The sequence below is a fragment of the Ylistrum balloti genome, unplaced genomic scaffold (assembly GCF_031769215.1).
Source record: "Ylistrum balloti isolate Yb309-2 unplaced genomic scaffold, AGI_CSIRO_Ybal_v1 Utg369916, whole genome shotgun sequence".
Lineage (NCBI taxonomy): Eukaryota > Metazoa > Mollusca > Bivalvia > Pectinida > Pectinidae > Ylistrum > Ylistrum balloti.
This window is the reverse complement of record NW_026782036.1, coordinates 878,038-898,880: the sequence shown is the minus strand read 5'-3', so window position 1 is coordinate 898,880 and position 20,843 is coordinate 878,038. Positions and strand designations below refer to the sequence as shown.

General features: G+C 36.2%; 1 protein-coding gene across 1 annotated transcript; it reads left to right on the top strand.

Moving 5' to 3' along the window:
- Window positions 1-1,616: 1,616 nt before the first annotated feature.
- LOC132546799 (acetylcholine receptor subunit alpha-type acr-16-like) lies at window positions 1,617-20,560 on the top strand. The gene is made up of 4 exons (XM_060210516.1): window positions 1,617-1,745; window positions 3,224-3,381; window positions 9,592-10,127; window positions 19,974-20,560. Exons 1-4 carry the CDS (start codon window positions 1,617-1,619, stop codon window positions 20,558-20,560), a joined length of 1,410 nt encoding a protein of 469 aa, XP_060066499.1.
- The last annotated feature ends 283 nt before the right edge of the window (window positions 20,561-20,843 follow it).

Genomic DNA, 20,843 nt, shown 5'->3' with positions numbered 1-20,843 from the left:
CCAGTAGTCAAACACTGATATATAAATCTTTCCTGATAACATTTCTAACGTTGGAATTATGAGTTATATGTTTCTGAGTTTAAGGGAACTCTTACTTGTTAATTTCTGTATCATTAAAGCTAATTGGTTCAGGAATGACTTTACTTTCAATAGGGACAACGGACTTGTCATCAGAAACTATCGGTGGAGAGCCTTAAATACCATCGTGGTAGGGCGGAGTGTTACTAATTAGCTACTCATTAGTCATCACCGTAAGAGATGTTTTTCGATAGAATGTTACAAGTGATTGACGTGACTAATCATTCAGCAGATTACAAATCTAAAATAGTTTGCTGTTATGATGTGAATTTGCTGTTAATTCACGACTTCATTTTCTGGCGGAGAAGAGGAACATTTTGACAAAAAACCTTATGTGGCGATGGTTGAAATGCAGCGCAGTTACTCTGAATATCTACCCTTTCAGGAACTTTGATATTTTAAATATTATTTGAACAATGTTCATCAGATCGTTACGTCTAGAATTTGTTCATAATTTAGTATAATCTTGAGAACAATATGACTAGATCGGGTTTATGATCGTGGTTAGGCTTTAGAACGGTGTGACTAGACCGGGTTTATGATCGTGGTTAGGTTTGAGAACGGTGTGACTAGACCGTGTTTATGATCGTGGTTAGGCTTGAGAACGGTGTGACTAGACCGGGTTTATGATCGTGGTTAGGCTTGAGAACGGTGTGACTAGACCGGGTTTATGATCGTGGTTAGGCTTGAGAACGGTGTGACTAGACCGGGTTTATGATCGTGGTTAGGCTTGAGAACGGTGTGACTAGACCGGGTTTATGATCGTGGTTAGGCTTGAGAACGGTGTGACTAGACCAGGTTTATGATCGTGGTTAGGCTTGAGAACGGTGTGACTAGACCGGGTTTATGATCGTGGTTAGGTTTGAAAACGGTGTGACTAGACCGGGTTTATGATCGTGGTTAGGCTTGAGAACGGTGTGACTAGACCGGGTTTATGATCGTGGTTAGGTTTGAAAACGGTGTGACTAGACCGGGTTTATGATCGTGGTTAGGCTTGAGAACGGTGTGACTAGACCGGGTTTATGATCGTGTTTAGGCTTGTAAAAATTATGTCGTACTTTAAAAGATTGTAAAAATAAAAAAACAAGGGTGAAAAGCGCCTTGAAGTACAAATTGAGAATCAGATACAACACATACAATAAATGGATTTATCTGCAGCATAAAGCTGTTTCGTCTTTCTTGGACTCGTCAGGTACAGACCTAAATTTTGAAACCTATGAGATGACTGAAGGAAATAAAAAATGATCGAAAGAATGTCAAAATTTAAATTGGGAAGTGTCCAGGCCATAAGATAAATGTTGTGATTTTTACTATTTTCAAAAGTACATTTACATATTTTAAACATTATACACATATTATGGAAACCACTATACCTATCAGACCCATTGGAATATATTGTGTTCTTGTGACATGCGTATGTTTCTAATCAGTGATATAAATAATGTTTATGTGTGAAATCGTGAGAACTAGAACATGTCTTTGTTTCAGATCGAGACGGACGGGGTATATTCGATCCGAAAAACATACCGGAGAAAGACATGACAGAAGAACAGCGACTATTGTACCGGATAATGAAATCGTACGATCGGTCCTCACGCCCTGTCTTCTCCGCCCAAACGCCGGTTGTAATCAGACTGGGAATAACACTTACTCAAGTGCTGGACGTGGTAGGTCGATTCTCCATGTATAATAAATAGGAAAGATATTTTTTAAACATTTTATTAAAATTCACACAGCACGACGGAGATTGGAAACAACTGTAATTTCTTACCACCCTTATCTTAGTTTTCAGGATTGTTTCAAACAGCGACATATGTAAAGCAACGGTAAGAGATGGAAAAGAAAAGGACGAGAACATATCACTATATGTCATTGGTAGTTCAATATATGTAGACATTCCTTTCCCCGAACCTGTATTTCACGGCTTTATAATGTTATATGTACTTAGTTCTCTTTTCAAATTATCTTCAAATATTCAACCAAAATCAGTTACAATGTGGTTTTATCTTTGTCCCACTAAGTTGTTTAATAGCTGTATATGGTCCTTCGCAATGATCTTTCTCGTCATTTTGTGGCCCATATGACTTACTAGTTATACTCGCTAGCTAATTATCTGATAATATGTTACCTATTACGGTATAGTGTAATTATGTAAGATCATTATTACTCTACTTACTAGTACGATTTTATATAACTTATCAACAATTTGTGACTCGAGCTGTCTATTTACATGTTGTGTGTCTATGAGCTGTGTGGTTACATGTACATGCTGTGTGACTCTGAGCTGTTTACATGTTGTTACATGTTGTGTGTCTGTGAGTTATGTGGTTACATGTTGTGTGTCTATGAACTGTGTGGTTACATGCTGTGTGACTCTGAGCTGTGTGGTTACATGTTGTGTGTCTATGAGCTGTGTGGTTACATATTGTGTGTCTATGAGCTGTGTGGTTACAGGTTGTGTGTCTATGAGTTATGTGGTTACATGTTGTGTGTCTATGAGCTGTGTGGTTACATGTTGTTTGTCTATGAGCTGTGTGGTTACATATTTTGTGACTATGAGCTGTGTGGTTACATGTTGTGTGACTATGAGCTGTGTGGTTACATGTTGTGTGTCTATGAGCTGTGTGGTTACATGTTGTGTGACTATGAGCTGTGTGGTTACAGGTTGTGTGTCTATGAGTTATGTGGTTACAGGCTGTGTGACTATGAGCTGTGTGGTTACATGCTGTGTGTCTATGAGCTGTGTGGTTACATATTGTTTGTCTATGAGCTGTGTGGTTACATGCTGTGTGTCTATGAGCTGTGTGGTTACATGGTGTGTGTCTATGAGTTATGTGGTTACATGGTGTGTGTCTATGAGCTGTGTGGTTACATGTTGTGTGTCTATGAGCTGTGTGGTTACATGTTGTGTGTCTATGAGTTATGTGGTTACATGTTGTGTGTCTATGAGTTATGTGGTTACATGGTGTGTGTCTATGAGCTGTGTGGTTACATGTTGTGTGTCTATGAGCTGTGTGGTTACATGCTGTGTGTCTATGAGCTATATGATTACATCCAGTGTGATTTTAACCCGGGTGATTACATATGTGTCTGCCTTGCATGTAACTGTTTGTTTGATGTTATGTTCCTGTCCTTTCACTTTCAGGACGAGAAGAACCAAATATTGACAACGAATGTGTGGTTGGATCAGGAGTGGGTAGATGAGAAACTACAATGGACAAATATTTCAGAATTTGCTCACATAAAGATTTTTCGAATACCCTGTGACCTAATATGGCTACCAGATATTGTTTTATATAATAGGTGAGTAGAAAAGTTTAGCTGGACATCTATATCATCATCAATAAATAAACGTTTTGATGACATTGAAAGGTTTTTAAAAACAAATTAAAAAAGAAGTCTGCCCTAAGATTAATGACTTTCAGTTCACAAAGAACACCAACATCTCCTACATATATCATAAGTGAAATATAAAGTGGATTTTGGATGTCATATTACAAGAAAGTCACGCTGGTCACCAAGGTCGCTAGCTGTGATACATGCGGTAATTTGGTGATATTTGCTTATCCGCCAATCTGCCCTCCGTTGTTTACTTCGTAAACACCTCAGTCACGAAAAAACCGATTTCTGACGTCGGTAAATTCTGCAACCTTTTATGCGTTGAGTTCAAAGATTTGTTCTGATTGATCAAGATTAATGTGTGGCTATTATCGCTTTCCACATGTGACAGTTTTAAAATAACTGTTGAAAAAAGACTGGGAGGGACCTCAAACGAACTTAATTAGCAAACAGGATATAGATTTATGTATTTGATTTCACTTGTTCAGTAGCATCATAAGTTTAGTTAAATATGAGAGGACCTGTAATCAGGAGATTATCATTGATACTCCCCTGGGTCTGTGATCAGGATTACTTTTCTTGTCAAGCGTGAAAGGACATGACCCAATTCTTTTCAATTATTCATTTGTCTAAAATTTGTAATAGTATTGCAAGGCACTGACAGTCATTTCGTGACCTTACATAAAAACAAATAAAAAATCATGGAAGAACAAACAAAACTGAATTACAGAAGGACAGCGTATACGTTTGATGTTTCTGTTTAAAGAGCGTTTTCATCAAAGACGATTTATCATCAAACCATAATTAAATCCCGCAAAAAGCTGTATTTGAAATTTGAAATATAATATGTGCCCGAAATCTTATTTTCCTTGTATTTGAAGTGAAATCTGATTAGTTGGACCACAAAATAGACCCAGGGGCAATTTGTCATACATGTATATATTTCCAAATTTGAACTTTCTAGACATCTGCTTTAAAAGCTAATTAAAATTAATTACAACTAATCTCCGCAAAAAAACCCGCTGCTTTTGAAAGGAAATAGAATGCATGCCAGAAGACTTATTTTCTTTGTGTTTGATTTGATTTGTTGGACCATATCTATCATATGTATTTCCAAACCTGAACTTTGTAGATCACTGCTTTAAAACCTAATTAAAATAGGCGCCAAAATTTCATATGGATTGCTGAATTTTAGTCATCATATGTAAAGGTTATTTGCGACTCTTAGTAAGTTTCTCTCTGTAAGTCTCATCAATTCGATCTCATTTTATAATCTAGTATTTAATTTGGACAACGATGGGGTTTTACAGAAACAGAACGCAATTGTATCAGCCATTACTGCTATCTTAAATCTACAATATCGAATTGACATTTCTAGACTAGTTCACGCAAGACTAGTGTTAATATGGTGTGTAAATGTCAATGTTGCCAGACAAACCATGATCAGATCAACTGATCAACCGACGTCCTGAGGTAGTTGACCTCTTGATACCCCCACCTAATCAATAGACGACTTAAATCACTTGGGGTCACGGTGAAGAATTGGCAATTACCGAGTAAAAATTAATAACATAACACATAATCAACTAGGTTAATACCAATTCTTGTGAAACAATGCTCACAGCATGAGACAGATGATGAACTCTGTGGAACTTATTGTATCAATCAATTGTCAACGCCATAGTTATAGTTACTCATTAATTATAATTTTGTCTCTGCGATAAATTTGCTATTTTGATGAAAGCTTTTCGCAACGTGGCCCTTACTTAATTCAGTCTGCGATACTTTCCGGTAAAAAATGAAAGCTATTTCTCTACTTAAAAGCCGATGTTCCTTGGTATGGTCCATATCACACTTTTTAAATGTTCACGTTTCTTTTTTGTCGTAACCAGTACGCCATGTTTTAATTCATTCAGAATATACACATGCACCTGATGATGTTCGAAAAATATCACATAAATGAAAATCACGAAATTTATAGAATTATGGGGCTAATGCACCTTCCCCATTTAGATTGTGACTTTTATTTCGATTACATTGGATGTTTCTCAGTTGCCCCCTAGGCTTCAAAATCTAGGTCTCTTAACATCACTGACGAGTCCCAAAAGGACGAAACAGCTGTATGATGCAGTTTTATTCATTTTCTAACTCCACCGTATCAGACTCTTAGTCTGTATTAAAAGGTGCTATTTATCTTTGTGTGTTTTGTACAAACTTTAATGGGAAATCAAAATTATTTTCTCTTTCAGGAATGTTATTGGTTTCATACTTTGTAGGCTTTGTAGAATTTTTATGTAGGTAAAATATATTTGATAGGGTCTTATATAATTCGGCATATATCCGTCAAAATCGTGCATGTTTTGAACAGAAATACATCCAGTTTAGCGATAAAGACGTTGCCCGCGCCACGAGGTCCCGAGGGAGGGGATGGTTAGAAAATGGTCACTACCGATAAAAGCTTGTACAACTCAGGGTACCTAATTCCAACATATGTTAAATGGATTGTAGTTCTTAATGTATCCCGCTACAATAATAAAGGGACGAGTGGAGGATAAATTTCAAGATAGAATATACAGAATTTGTCTCATCACGCAAAAGTACACTTAATAAGCATGTACTAACACTAATAGAACAGATGATGGTGGTAAGTAAATGCAACCATCCGCTACTGACTCTCCCAGTATTTTCTCTCTTGATGTAGATAAAGTGTTGTTTATGTTAATTGTTTTACGTCTTAATTGTGATAGACTTTATGTCTCCGTTTTATTAAAATCAATTTTGTTCAGTTGAAGCTTATTCCACAAACAATTTCAGACACTCCTAAATTTAAGTGTCATATTATCTTGCTTGGTTAATATGACATAAAAAGAGACGATAAATTAGGTGTCCAATATTGCAGTTTAATCATAAAGTAACGTTACAGCTAAAACACGTGGTTCATGCTCTCCTTTGCTTCAGCAGCTTTATCGTTCAGCTTTCTTATAACGTGAAAAGGGATATCAATTAATATGTATTTCTTTCATACATACAAAAATCTTTAATTTAAAACTTAAACTTAAAGGTTTTCACAGAAGTTAAATGTGCTGATACAGTTAAGTTTGTTTCTTGTCTTTATAGATTTAGTTTGAAGAAAGACAGACATGTTAAATAATTTTGCATACATTTTTCAAAACTTCATTTTGCAATACAATCGTCGATAAGAAATGCATATGATTGAACCGTAACATTGAGCTGTTGATAAAGGTTTTAGCTCTGTGACTATGTGTTCGTCTCTGTATAAACCGATTTATTTTGCAATGCATTGCAGGTTTAAAATATGACTACATTGCTGCTATATGTATTTTCTGTAACTTGAGTACGAGTGCGTTAAAAGTCCCTTGAGTAGCACGACAAGGTATAGGACAGACTTTCCTGGAGTTGATCGATGTCTGGAAGTACATGGGTATGAGAGAGATCACGTACGCCTTTACACCACGACTGTTCAGAGTAGTGGCAACATTACAACTTTCCGCTGGTGACTTTTTTATTGACACTGAAAATGTATAATCATATCAATTAACTGAATTAAGACTTATTTCAAATTATCAATAAAACCGACCTCGTTCTCAATATCTCCAATAGTATAATTAGAAAGATCGCTTATTTAAAGAGTTTTGCATTTATGTCAAACACTGATTTAATTTCATTTTTTATCTGGTTACAAGTGGAGTGTTTCGCAAATATTTGGATGGGCGTTTACAAAAAAACACACTAGGTAGTGGGACTAACCATTTAAATGGTGACAGAAATTACATTACTAGACCATACACAATCACACATTCTGCATACAATAAACATTGATTTTATTTCGCACGACCAATGAGACTGCAATTTTCTCCAAGAACTTTATCTTTTATTTTATACACTCTTTTCCATTAGTCTACATCATGTGCATCAATTCCAAATCGGAAAGTCCGGTTGTGTAGTTAATTCAGTCTCAGCAAGCTCTGCTGCGCTACTGATGCAGTACCCTCCGGTCCTGTATGTCTATTCTTGTTTTACTTTCATTTGTCTCATTCGCTATCTTAATACAACTCAAGTTTATATACCTAGTTAATTTACTCTGAATTTGTTAATGTAGCCACCACTTGTCCACTTCCCCGATTTACACGTAATAGTTAGGATGTATCCTTTGCCTCCACTAGGCTGTTTACCTGTTTAAACAGCCTGCAATATTATTCTGTTGACTTGGGTTCCGTCTCGTGTATTTCCCTATTAATGCCGTCTACACTACTATTGGCTACTTGGTCAGACTCTGCTAATCTAGTTACCATGGTATTTCAGTATTCGCGAACTGGTTTAGCTTGCCACTTCTGCCTCAACTAGTCCGGTTACTTTGTTACATGTAGGTTTCAGTCAAATGTATCCACTAGTACTGTTAATTTGTTACACTAGTCTCCATTGGTCTGGGTACCTTGCTACGTTATGTTATTACCAGAGTTACCTGTACGATAACAATATCTGTTCAGTATATATTTGATGTTAAGTGATGTCTGAATATTTGATGATCAAACTAAATTTGATATAAACCCTTGGCCATAGCCAGCAAATTTAGCTTGTAAAATTTAAATAAAAACTTTGAAGAAATAAACCTTGTCGTACTCCTTGCAGTATATCATTTTTTGTTTGATGCCGTATGCTATCAAGTGATAAATCCAACTAAACAAAATCCCAGACTAAACTGGGGTACCCCGTACTCTGACAACACATAATGTCAATCAGACATGTGCTCATATTTAAAAATGGCGCATCGAAAATTGGCGATTGCTGAAAGATTTCAAGCTGCTTCTAGAATGATTTAAGGTGGTATGACATACAGACAAGTAGCTGCAGGTTTACTTCCAGGCATACTGTTATTTCTCGATTAATGCAGCGTCAGAACCGAACCGAGCATGTTGAGGAGCATCCCAAGTCTGGTAGACCTCTAAAGACTACAGCTAGAGAAGATATCTGTGTAGACAGGCATGGCGAGCCCCATTAACCACTACCAACAGACCCAGAAAACAGTTGAATGTTCGCGTTTGCCATCGTACCGTCAACAGGCGTTTTAACCGTTTTAACGCCGACCAGTAAAACGTCCTCTGTTGACTGGAGATCACAAACAAGCAAGATGGCAATGGACACGCGATCACTGCACATGAAATATAAAGTCTGGGCGAAAAACCCATTGGTCTGATGCAAATGGCTTTTTAGTTAGTCCTAGAGACGCCAGGGTCTGTTTTTGAAGACCAAGAAATATAATATACCATCAGTTTGGGAACAGCATTATTTTTAGGTGCGGTGGTACTATATCGGGATGCTTTTCTCTAAACCTTAAGTTTCCCTTGCATGTCCTTGATGGGACGTTAAATCGACAAAAGCACTCCGGTCACATCATTCGAGCATTAGTTGTTCTGCATTTCGATGCCCATCCATTGGTAGATCGGCCTATCCTAATGGATGACGATAGCAAACCACACAAAGCCCGCCTAGTGCAAGACTGTCCGCAACAAGAAGAGATAGAAACGTACCCATGACCTACAATGTCACCATACAGGAACCCTACTGAGCATGTGTTAAAAAGTCAATGCTCATGATCCAACACCCCAAACAATTAGAGAACTACGGGCTGCATTGATTCAAGAGTGGCAGAGATTTCCTCAGAACAAGCCTCACTATCTAAAGATGTTATTAACTTGTGTGTGTCTTTTGGTATGATAATACGGGCACACGACCTGTTCCAGAAACATGATTGCTACCCTCGATATAGATATTTGCATACCCAATAGAACTCGTTTGTTAACTACACTGCTTGATGAAGTAAACTCTTTTGGTAATTTGAACAAAGGAAATTAACAAAAAACTATTTCTATACTTTAAGGACACCTTTTGGGCACGTGGTTTTGAAACGATACAGCACTTCTGGTTCGGTATCTTTTATTGATTGTGTATAGATTCGTTAGGTGCCTAAAACATTCCTATACATCCTTTTGAGTTGTCATTGAAAATTTTTCTAAACTAAAGCGAACGGAGGTAAGCCCAGATTAAAACATGAATAGTCCCATACTTTAGGTCGTATATATTATAAAACAAGAATGATATTGTTTGATAAATGTATAATTCTGAAATTTACTTGAACTTGTTTCTATTTTGCAGTGTTGACAACCATAACAAGGGATATATGAAAAGCTTGGCAATGGTGGAACAAAATGGAAATGTTTTCTGGCCACCTATTGTGCGGATGCGTAGTTCGTGCAAAATGGATATCACATATTTTCCATTTGACGATCAAGTGTGTAAACTAAAAATGGGATCTTGGGCATACGACGGATTTCAGGTTGACGTCACAAATAGAACCATGGAGGTCGATACGTCAAATTACGTCGATAACGGAGAATGGACGCTCATTGATACAAAGGTAGTCCGCAATGTGAAATATTACCCATGCTGCCCGGAACCATTTCCGGATGTAACATTCTATATCCATTTAAGACGTCGTGTGTTATATTATGCCTTTAATGTCATAATCCCGTGTATGTTATTATCAAGCCTCACTCTGACAGGATTTCTACTTCCGCCAGACTCGGGGGAAAAAGTCACTCTAGGATTAACTGTGCTTCTGGCTTTCTCTGTCTTCATGTTACTAATTGCTGAGAATATGCCTCCAACGTCGGAATACATACCCTTAATTGGTAAGTTTAATTTTGCAATGAGATATCTCATAAGCACCCTGATCCTGAACAATTTCATTGTGGAGTCATTAAGATGAGATTTTGTCACTATGTATATGTCATAATAGAATTACCATACAGACCTAGATAACCTATAGAAGGACACATTTCTTCGAAAAAAATAAATATTATAATTAAAAGCCACAAATATAGCTTAAGTTACGCTATGTAACATATTATATGAAGTGACAATTTTGTTTTAAAACATCTAACGAATAACTGTACTATCAGACATACAAAAGTTCGATGCAAGTTGATAGAACAAAATTCTACACTTGTAATATTATAGATATATCGTTTCATGAATGAAATAACCCATCTTGTCTGTTTGCCACAATGTCGCTCATTAGTGCAATGAAAACAGATGTCTTCTTTCAGCCTATTGCAGATGACGAACATTGGTGCATTTGCTTTGTATTGTTAACTAGAGACAGGAAAATTAATGTAAACTTTATGTCAGTTGAGAAATTCTTTTCTTTTCACAAACCAAAGACAACTCCTTTTTACTTCTCTTTATGACCTGAGGGATCGTAATCCTCTAAACATTCAAACATTTCTAAATGGATGAGCTAGATGAAGTTACGAATAATTCCATTCTTGAGTTGATTCAGAGATTCATTACTGATAACAGACTTCTTTTTAAAGTAAATATCCCGTTCATACATTGTTGTCAGGATTTGTCTGTTCGTTATATGTTTGGGTTCAGCAAATGAGGGTGAATATCTATGGACAATTTGCCTTTCCTACATTTCATGCAAGTTGACTTTCGGACCGATTCTTGTCCCAGTCATTGGGTGATATCCTTACCACTACAATGGTATTATTCAGTACTTATCACTGTGTTCATTTGATATTTGACTGATGTGTATATTAGTTTATAATAGCAAGGAGAGATTCTACAGACTGTACCTGTTGCACCATTCCTTTTGTCAGTAAAATCATGACAATAAGGTATTCTGAAATGAAAAATATATCGTTTCAGAGAATAACTATAGTATTTTGTGTGCATTTTACACTAGCGTTCATCAAGCTAATCTGTAGGCATGATTTACTTTGTTCCAAGAGAGTAGAAGTGTATGACACAGTCAAATTCTACATTGGCAATCCTAGACGCGACAGAGTCTTCTATACCAGCCGCTTATATCGATGTTTTCCTACAACAAAACCAACATGAACAGCTTTCCGCAAGCTGTATGATAAACGTTATGATTGTAATTTCCCTATAGTGCATTTTCCATTTCTGGATAGTAACACCCTGCATTTTCAACCGACGGTGTTTATATGTCACAGTTGAATCGAAATTCAAGAACGTTTCCATTGTCACGATTTTCATACAAGAAGTCTTCAATTGACGGACACACAGTTATTACAGAGTTTCAAAAGATGCAGGTTGATGAAAATTATGGAGAAGCTTCACGGTCGTCATAGTGATCTCATTGCGAAATATTATATTTCTTTGTACGATATGAAGCTGGACTTGTTTGATGTACGTTAGTTTGACTGTTGCTTAAGTTACTGTATACATATTCTCATTTGAAAATGTGACATTAGGTACTTGGATTGACCAATGTTTACATGGTGATTGTCGTCCATGTAACTTGCTCTTCCGTAACACCTGGTCCTATTCTCATAGTACTCTTTCAGGAGTCTCCGTGTAAATCTTTCTTTTGTTCATATTTTCCCCTGGTTTTATTAACTTTGAGTTTGGAATATGATTACGTTGACATGTTGGTATTTTCTTGTTGCTTTTTAGACGCAAATACTGAAACAAAATTAGATGTTAAAGCGGCAATTGTAATATATTATAAACAGTGTTGATATAGTATCGGTTAAAAGATATGCTATTCATCGAAAAGAAACTTAACATAAGTATATATTAATATGTTCTCGGTATGTAAAATGAGTACCTAGTGAACGTTACATTATGTTTTGACTACAATGTTTCACATGTCACTTTAAAGAAATGTTGAATTTGTCTCTTTTACGTTGCATTTATATCTGTAATCAAAACATCACATTTTTTTCGTTTTGTACAGATACATATTCCCCTTTGCTTGTTTCCAAAACGCAAGCGCTGTTTAACAGGAATTGACGAAGGATTGACATTTTAACGCGACATTTTGAGTATTTTTATATTGTATGTTACTTTTACTTGCTAAGACCAAATGGTCGATTCTAGATACTGGCATAGCTCAGTTACTATGCAAGATAAGACTAAAGGAAGCAATTATAGAAGAAACCAACTGATTCTGTTAATGTGTTCTTCAATAGATAGTGACTTCATAGAACACACTACAAGAATGTGGATGAAACCAAACCTTGTGGCGTTGGATTCACTTTGAGAGTGAATGACGTTTATTCGGTTCATCATTTGAAATATATAAGCATTTTAAATCGAAAAGCAAATCTGCATGTCTGCATTCTAATTTCAAGACCACAAATAACAGGATTTCCATAAATATACCATTTTACCACGTATCGCTAGGCTTATAGTTTTGCAATTTGTATTCTATGTAATCTTCAGGCTTAAAGTAAAAAATGTTGATAGCTTGTTAAAGTGAAGGAAAACTTTTGATAACACTGAGAGACCAGGGCCAGAAGAGATAATGCAAAAACAACGAAGCAAATATCGACATGTCGATAGAGGCTTATTTCAGCTTCAATGAAACTGGCCAAACCTGAAAAGAGAAAGAAAACATGATTTTGCGTACCGTTTTCTATTCATTACGATGCAAATTTATTTATTTATTTATATCGCCAAAAATTATATCCCTCATGATGACGTTTGAATGACGGAGTCATGTGAACGATAATTTGAGTCATATTGAAAAAAACACGATATTTTCGTTAATTACAGCAAAATCATTCATACATTTTACTACAATAAAATAAATAATCTAAGAACCGTCTCATATTCAAATGCATTCATATTGATGATGTACGGCTTAAAGCATTTAAAGATTAAACAAGTGCAAATATTTACAACACAATATCGTTATATCTGATATACTTTAGGATAAACACGTATACTAATAGTGTGTGTATTTCAAATGACATTAGAATATATTCACAGTAGAGATTCTTTGTTTAAAACTATGAATTGTTTTTTTTTAACCAGTTTCCTTGTTCATGCAGTATATACATATATATATTTATATAATATAAGGGTTTTCTCGGTGCTCTTGTACTATGATAGGCCAATGGTTACGCCTATAACACACAATACAAAGTAAAAGATATACCGATCCGACCCATGGGAAATATCGTTTTACTTATAATGCAATTCTTAATTACGTGTACCAACGCTTAAAACTCAGCACCGTTTCTGATTTGATGGATACATCTGGATAATTGATTTCACCTTTGATGCTACGCCTACCATGGTTGTTGTTGGATTTTAATCACGGTATGTACTTCAGGTGAAGTATATGTGCTGTTTTATTTTACATACCCATATCATTGCCTATAGATCAATGTAAGGATCGATGAGAACAAAAATTGGTCAACGTCTTGTAGTTGCATCCTACATACCCACAAAGAACCTTACAAAACCCAGCTTGGAGCTTATGTATTGGATATAATTCATCTTTCATATGAAGCATATTGATATAGATTTAGTTAATACTCGGTTCCTGGCAATGACGTTGGAGAAACATATAACTGCTGTAAGCATAATACAAAAAATATGATCTACAAATGTTTATCTTTCTGAGTCACCCGATGTCGCCTACAGCAAACAACAACATGGCCTTCATTTATTTGATGTATTCACTATTTCTAAAACAATGCGACTACTGGATGTTCTTGACAAGTGACAAATCCAATCGATAACTGGTGACTTCATATAAATGATTTGTTCCAACCATTCCAGATTTTAAGCTCTTGGCATTCATGTAATATTTATACTGCTATATGAAAGGGGTAATCTGTTTTTGCCAGTGGTTATAGGAATCGTAGGATATGTCAAGATACATTATATGTAAGAAAACAATACGACATTCCTGCCGAAAGGCGATAGGAAGACTACAAAGTACATGTAAATGGATAACATTTTTCAGTACAAATTTTAAAAAATTCTTTTAAATATCTGTTTCCACTGTTGAAGCTATCCAATGAACCTTTAGCACCAGGTGTTAAGGTCACATTTCACCCCTGTTCTTGAAATTTTATATTGTCAATATAATATAATAAATAATGAGCTGGTGCCAAACAACTACGCATGTGGCATGACATTTCAGCGAAATAGCTCTATAAAATGGTCGTAAAGCTAGCCTTACTCGTGTAAGCACTACTGTACAACAGTCAAAGCTGCCAACAAACCATATGCTATATTGCATATTGGAAAAAAACTCCTTATAATAGCCCATTGCTGGTAAATATTGCGCAAAATATACAATAGCTAATAATAGCTGAAAAATGAAAATAAATAGGTAAAATTGATTCATACTTGTGTCATACTTAAAGGAACACTATCGGTAAACCATGGGTGTGAGATTCAGGGATATTGCTATCCAGAAAAGAAAATTCACTGCAGGGAAATTGAAATCATCACGGTTATCGAATTGATTGGTGGAAAGCTGTCAATATTGATTTCGTTATAGGAAAAGATCGAGATAAGCAGCTGAAATAGAAGAATCTGTTGTACGTTTGATTTCCAATTCTGATGGGTATATACGATGGGCGTGATAAATAAATTTATTATTATTCAAAGACAAGACGTCATCAATATAACTGAAAGTAAAATTAAACAACTTGAGACCTATTTTGATAAGCTCTTAAATACTTTCAGCCTCGTATGGAAACGAAAGCAAGTACGTCAACAGAAGGGCGCAGTTAGTTCCCATGTGGAAAGATCTTATCGCCAAACTCAACGAAAATGTTGTCAACCAGAAACTCAGTCATTTTTTTTTATTTCGTCCTCCGTATATTTCTTCTGTGATTTGGACGTATTTTGTTTACAAAATACGGTTCAGTATACCTCAAAACCATATATTCATATCGCCTTTCACCTTTCTTGGAAAAGGAAGCTCACGTAATAAGAAAGTTAAGGCATTCCTTCAGTATGGAATGAAATGTGTTGGTTTATTTTCGAGGGTTAATTTTCATTGATGGGATGAAATCGCGAAAAAGAGACACCTTGAAAATAAAAAAAATATTGTAATCTATAGTCCATTAAATGATTTCCGTGGAAATATATATCCAATTTGAAGCACACTTTCATGAAACCTTAAAGATTTAAAATCTTTAATGAGACTCGTAACTGTGATGCATTTAATTTTGGAGCGTTATTAGAAGATAACGAAAACCTTTACCATGCTAGTTGAAGAGGCCATGAGAGTAATGTACATTCATTGTTGTATGATAGGCAATAGATGAATGTAAATATATTGTTTGATGACATCGAGACCTGAGACAATAACAACAAAAAAGCATGAAAACATATGTAGAAATTCCGACGTTACGCCTATGTGAGGCTTACACAAGTGTAACAAGGTTTATATTTAAACCAAAACTTGTATTCGGTTAAGACTGAAATTTGGTAACTGCGTTGCAATTTCCAAGCATTATGAGCTCCACCTGCCGACTACATTTTTGTCGGAACAATCTTTATACTATTTGTGGTTCCTTTGAATTTAAATTAATTAACAGTATTTCGTAGAATTATTAATCACGTTACAAACTGCACATTCCATGGGGAACGCATTGATATCAATTAAAAAATAAGGATTTTACTAAAAAAGCTGAATTGCAATTCAAATTTCTTTGATATTCAAAATAAATATCGATTTTACAAGTCAGAAGGATTCCATTTTTTTAATTTGCCGCCACCGTGTTTAGTTCTCAAGCAATGAACTTTATGCTGAAATATGGATTTGCTGATGAAATGTGATCGGTTTATTCTCAAAAGGTAAACATTCTCTTCAAGTCGCCTTGATTGAAAATGCAAAATGTCCACAAGTAATCTGAATTGATAGTTCATGTATGGTCCCCGTCGCACAGACAGATGCAATAGTTATAATACTAACATAGTAACACGGAAATTCACAGTCTAGAAATACCGGTGGAGAGGAAACCAACAGGGTAATCATTTACCAATGGCGTCTTTTGCATGCAACAATAAGTAACAACAAAGAAAATACCGAAGAGCAAACGTTATCATAATTAAAAAAACAAATTCGATGAAACTAGGATAAATATGACAAAAAGAGTTATTACTCCTGCCAAACATACAAGGAGAATAAAACCCGAAGTTCCGGAATGGTAAGCGTCTTCTTCTATAAAGACGACATCTGCCATGTAAATCTTTGTGAATACAAAGAAGTTTAGAACCAATGAGGGTATTATGACGACCACATAATTTCTCTACAATCTTCACAAACCTGTATCTCTCTCGAAACCTTGTGCTGTGAGTTTTTTACTGTCTGGACTCAATGATAAGTGTAAACAGACACGTACAGTTACATATACTGACGGACGTCGTTCTGTTATATATCACCCCTAATGATTCATATTGACATAGCTGCTATCTTTGAGTCGTTCAATTGTTATGAGTCAAATCAAACGAAATGTAGAGTTCGACAAACAATAATATCCGTTGGGTAGAAGAGATAATCCTTTCTAAAATGAACTTGCTGTGTGATTTGGAATTTCTGTTCTTTAAACAATCGATTTTAAAAGTTATGCAATTCGATTCGATCATTGAATGTTTTTGCTTCAGCTCAAGTCAGAGTCAATAAACCGTTGACATTTGACAATCAATATACTACTAGCTTGGCCAACACTGTCATGTAAATATATAGTGTACCTTTTTGTTGATCGGGTCGCTCGGTGGTGTGAACACACACACCTTTCACCAAGTTGACCAGACGTCAAAATGGATAGAGCGTCTTCCCGACCATTTTGTTTTTCCACCGTTACTCCAATAAGAAAACACATCGTACTCTTCCGTCTGGACTATCAATATAAGCGTATAGGTTGTTCTGGAAGTTAAAGCTATTTCGGGGACGCTTGATTTCGTTGACCTATACAGCTCACGAGATATAATGATTTTAAAAGTCCTTGGACATATAAATTCGTGGATTAAGTGTACCCATGTAATCAATGAAAGGGAACTCCGATAGAAACTTTTTTTAGAGTTTTGTACAAAATACCCTGAACTACGTCAGAATCATAGTAAATATTGTATGATTTTAATTTTGAAATATGAATTCAAAATGCATTTCGAAGCTACGTGATAGTAGCTTGTTCTCATACCGCCTAGTTGTATGAGAGGTAATTGAGTTTGTAGACTATTAGGACGGTTGTCGCTTGTCTCAAGGCTGTAAGATTTGTATATGGACTAAATTGTCCCGAAGGTAAGCTTTCACGTTGTTGATTGGATGATGGCCTAGTGCCCCATATGCTATCAGGCCGATGAAATCTACATCTACTTTAAATCACATCCTCGCATCCATAATCGACGTCTCACTAATTAGAATTAATGTTTAACGTACATGTGTGAACACATTCCGTAAACCTCGGTAATGAAAATGGGTCACATTGAAAAGATGTCCTTTGTTTGTCAGACAATGTGAGAGTTCTGTGTCAGGGCGAACACACCAGTGTCGGCAAATACTGAATCATGCGTGCTTTGACGGCGTTTATACATACGGTTTTGAACACAGACATACCGGTAAATCAATAAGTTAAAATTGTCATCTCAAACGAGGAGTATTGCACAATGAAGTGATGAAAGAATAATTAAGCGTCTATTGCCTTGTCAATGTCGTATTCGTTCTTCTTAATCTCAACTGATTGAAATGCGCACGGCTCTTTTTGTCACAGGAAAGATAATTGTATATATACTAAAAGGATAAAGAAACGCAGGGTGAACTTTAAACCAGAAATTGAGTATGATTTCGGGCTTCATTTAAAACGAAATTTTGTATACTTACAGATAAATTAAAGCTTAAAAATTTCAAAAGTCTGTATTTTGCATCTGACAATTGGTTTAGAGGTACTAACGATTAATTTGAATGGACCCATAGGATTTTGAAATTGAAATTGAACTCATCAATATCTTGTGTGTCCGCCGTGTGCTGTGGTCACGGCCCTTCTGGTCATAGAGTTCATGAGAGCGTTAATCCGTCTTATGGGGATGTTGTCCCACTCTTCAATCAGAGCTCTGGTCAACTGCTCTCGAGTAGCAGAGGGTGGCTGGCGCTTTCGAACCTGTCTATCCAACTGGTCCCAAAGATGCTCGATCGGGGACAAATCAGGGTTATATGGCGGCTGATCTAGTGGTTGAATGTTGTTGTTGGCCAGAAAGACTTGGCAAATCCTTGCTACGTGGGGCCTAGCATTATCCTGCTGGAGGGTTAGATTATGCTGCTGTAAGAAAGGGATAACATGGGGTCAGATCGATAAAGACAGAATCGAGACTCGTCCGTGAAGAAAACTTGTCTCCATTGTCTCAGTGGAAACCGTCGTGGAGCATGTGCAGCGACCCAGGCCATACGACGCTGAAGTCGAGCAGGGGTAAGGTGTGGACCTACGTAGGGGCAATGTGCTCTTACACCAACTTCTCGTAATCGATTCCTTACAGTTTTTGAACTTATAGGACGCCCATGATTTCCACGAACATTAAGTGCACTCTCAACGGCAGTAAGGCGCCGATTACGCACATGAGAGACGACAATATAGCGATCCTGACGTCGTGACGTTACGCGCGGACGTCCTGACCTAGGTCGATCGGCCAACCGCCCAGTTTCCCGAAGACGTCTTACAAGACGTTCTATGGTGGAAACATTAACACCAAAGTGCCTAGCAACCTGATTTTGCAGCTGTCCTTGCATCAGCATCTGAATGGCCTGACCCGTCTGAACTTCTATGAGACGTGCCATTCTTAAAACGAATCAAATTCTCAATTAATTTTAGAGAAGCAGTTGGTCTGTATAAAGACTAACGAAGAGTGACTTGACCAACGCTGCATGAGACCAGAACAACACGGTGCACGAGATTATTGTTTTTTCCTTCCTCCATTTACCAGAGCTGCGCACTGTACCGTGACTAAATTTTCGATACACGACAAGGTGTAATATAACATAATTACTCAATCCACAAAGTTTCACTTTATTTGGAGAACGCATTTTCAAAATATCGGAATAAATATTACCCTGCGTTTCTTTATCCTTTCAGTATAGATGACTTTACTCGAACATGGAAAGATCGCTCACGCGTGCGTTTGGTATGAAAACGTTACCACTTCATTTTCAATTCTCGTCGTTGCTGTGATATCCCTATTATAATAGGTTATCATGGGATGAATTGTATATTTATACACACCAATAACGGCGTCAACAATGACACCAAAAACAACAGCGGTAACATCAACAACATCATCAACAACAAAAAAGCGTAAAAAATAACACTAAAAACAGCAGCGGCAATATCAACATCAACAACAACAAAAAGGCGTAAAAAATAATACTAAAAACAACAGCGGTACCATTTAGAGCATCATCAACAACATCAAAAACGGCGTCACCAATAACACCAAAAACAACAACAACAACAACAAAAACAACGTAACTAAAAATAGCAACCACAACGACGTCAACAACCACAAAAAAAAAAAAAAAAAAAAAAAGCAATAACAATGATGACGGCAACAAGAAAATATTAAACCAAACGAAAACCCAAACAGCATAATTAAACATTTTCGTATATATTTGTATTTATGTGATGTATTTATTTAAATATTTCGTTATATTCATACAGTTACCCTACATGTTCTCTTTCATTTAATTCTTTTGTTTTTATTTTCAGGTATCTATCTCACCGTGATTATGGCTATGAGTGGTCTGTCTGTAGTGTTTTCTGTTTTTGTTCTAAATATCCACCATAAGGGAGCTTTGTCCAAGGGACCACCAAGGATTCTCAAAGGAATAGTTCTGATTTTAGCAAAGATGCTTTGTTTAAAGGTTCAATTTCAGGATGAAAGTTCATATACACCTCACACCGGTAGTTACACGTCGAATTCTGCCTACGCAGCCTTCAAAGCGAGGGATAGTGAATCCCTTCTTCTCAACAGTAAACACGAAAAAATCCACGGGGACCTCGGTGACGTCAGTGATGATACTCTCAACGACGTAATGAACCAAAATATCAATATGTCGTCACCAACGGCAAATAGAACTAATTTTGATCGAGAAGTTGTGACCTATTTTAAACACGTTATGTCATCATACGAGCAGACGGTGACAGAACGGCGAACGATACACGATTGGCAGGAGGTTGCCAGAGTGATGGACAAGTTCTTCTTTTGGTTGTTCCTTAGTATCACATTCATTTCATCATTCATTATTCTTGTTATCAGCCCTATGACTAAAGAGATCGATTTGAATAAGACCTAATTATGTTTATATTAAAGATGTGATTGTTTGAATGATATTTCCTAGTTTGCATCACTATTTGTTTTCATGTTTATTTTTAAAACTATCAGTTTTCCCATTTTTTCAGACACATCAAACTCCGCCCATGTGTCATCAAAATCATATTTAGATAGTAAGTAGTTTAACAACTGTATGACAAATGTTACGTATTTGCTATTTATCGACATCTAGAAAACCTTAATCTAACTTCGAATATATTGATATAAACATAACCTAAATGGGATTTGACGTGTAAACAAGAAGT

Excerpts from the sequence above, each read along its gene's own strand:
- LOC132546799 (XM_060210516.1), top strand. The coding sequence starts at position 1,617 with ATGACAGAAGAACAGCGACTATTGTACCGGATAATGAAATCGTACGAT. Across the intron at positions 3,382-9,591 it reads GATATTGTTTTATATAATAG|TGTTGACAACCATAACAAGG; the intron begins GTGAGTAGAAAA and ends TCTATTTTGCAG. Across the intron at positions 10,128-19,973 it reads GGAATACATACCCTTAATTG|GTATCTATCTCACCGTGATT; the intron begins GTAAGTTTAATT and ends TTTTATTTTCAG.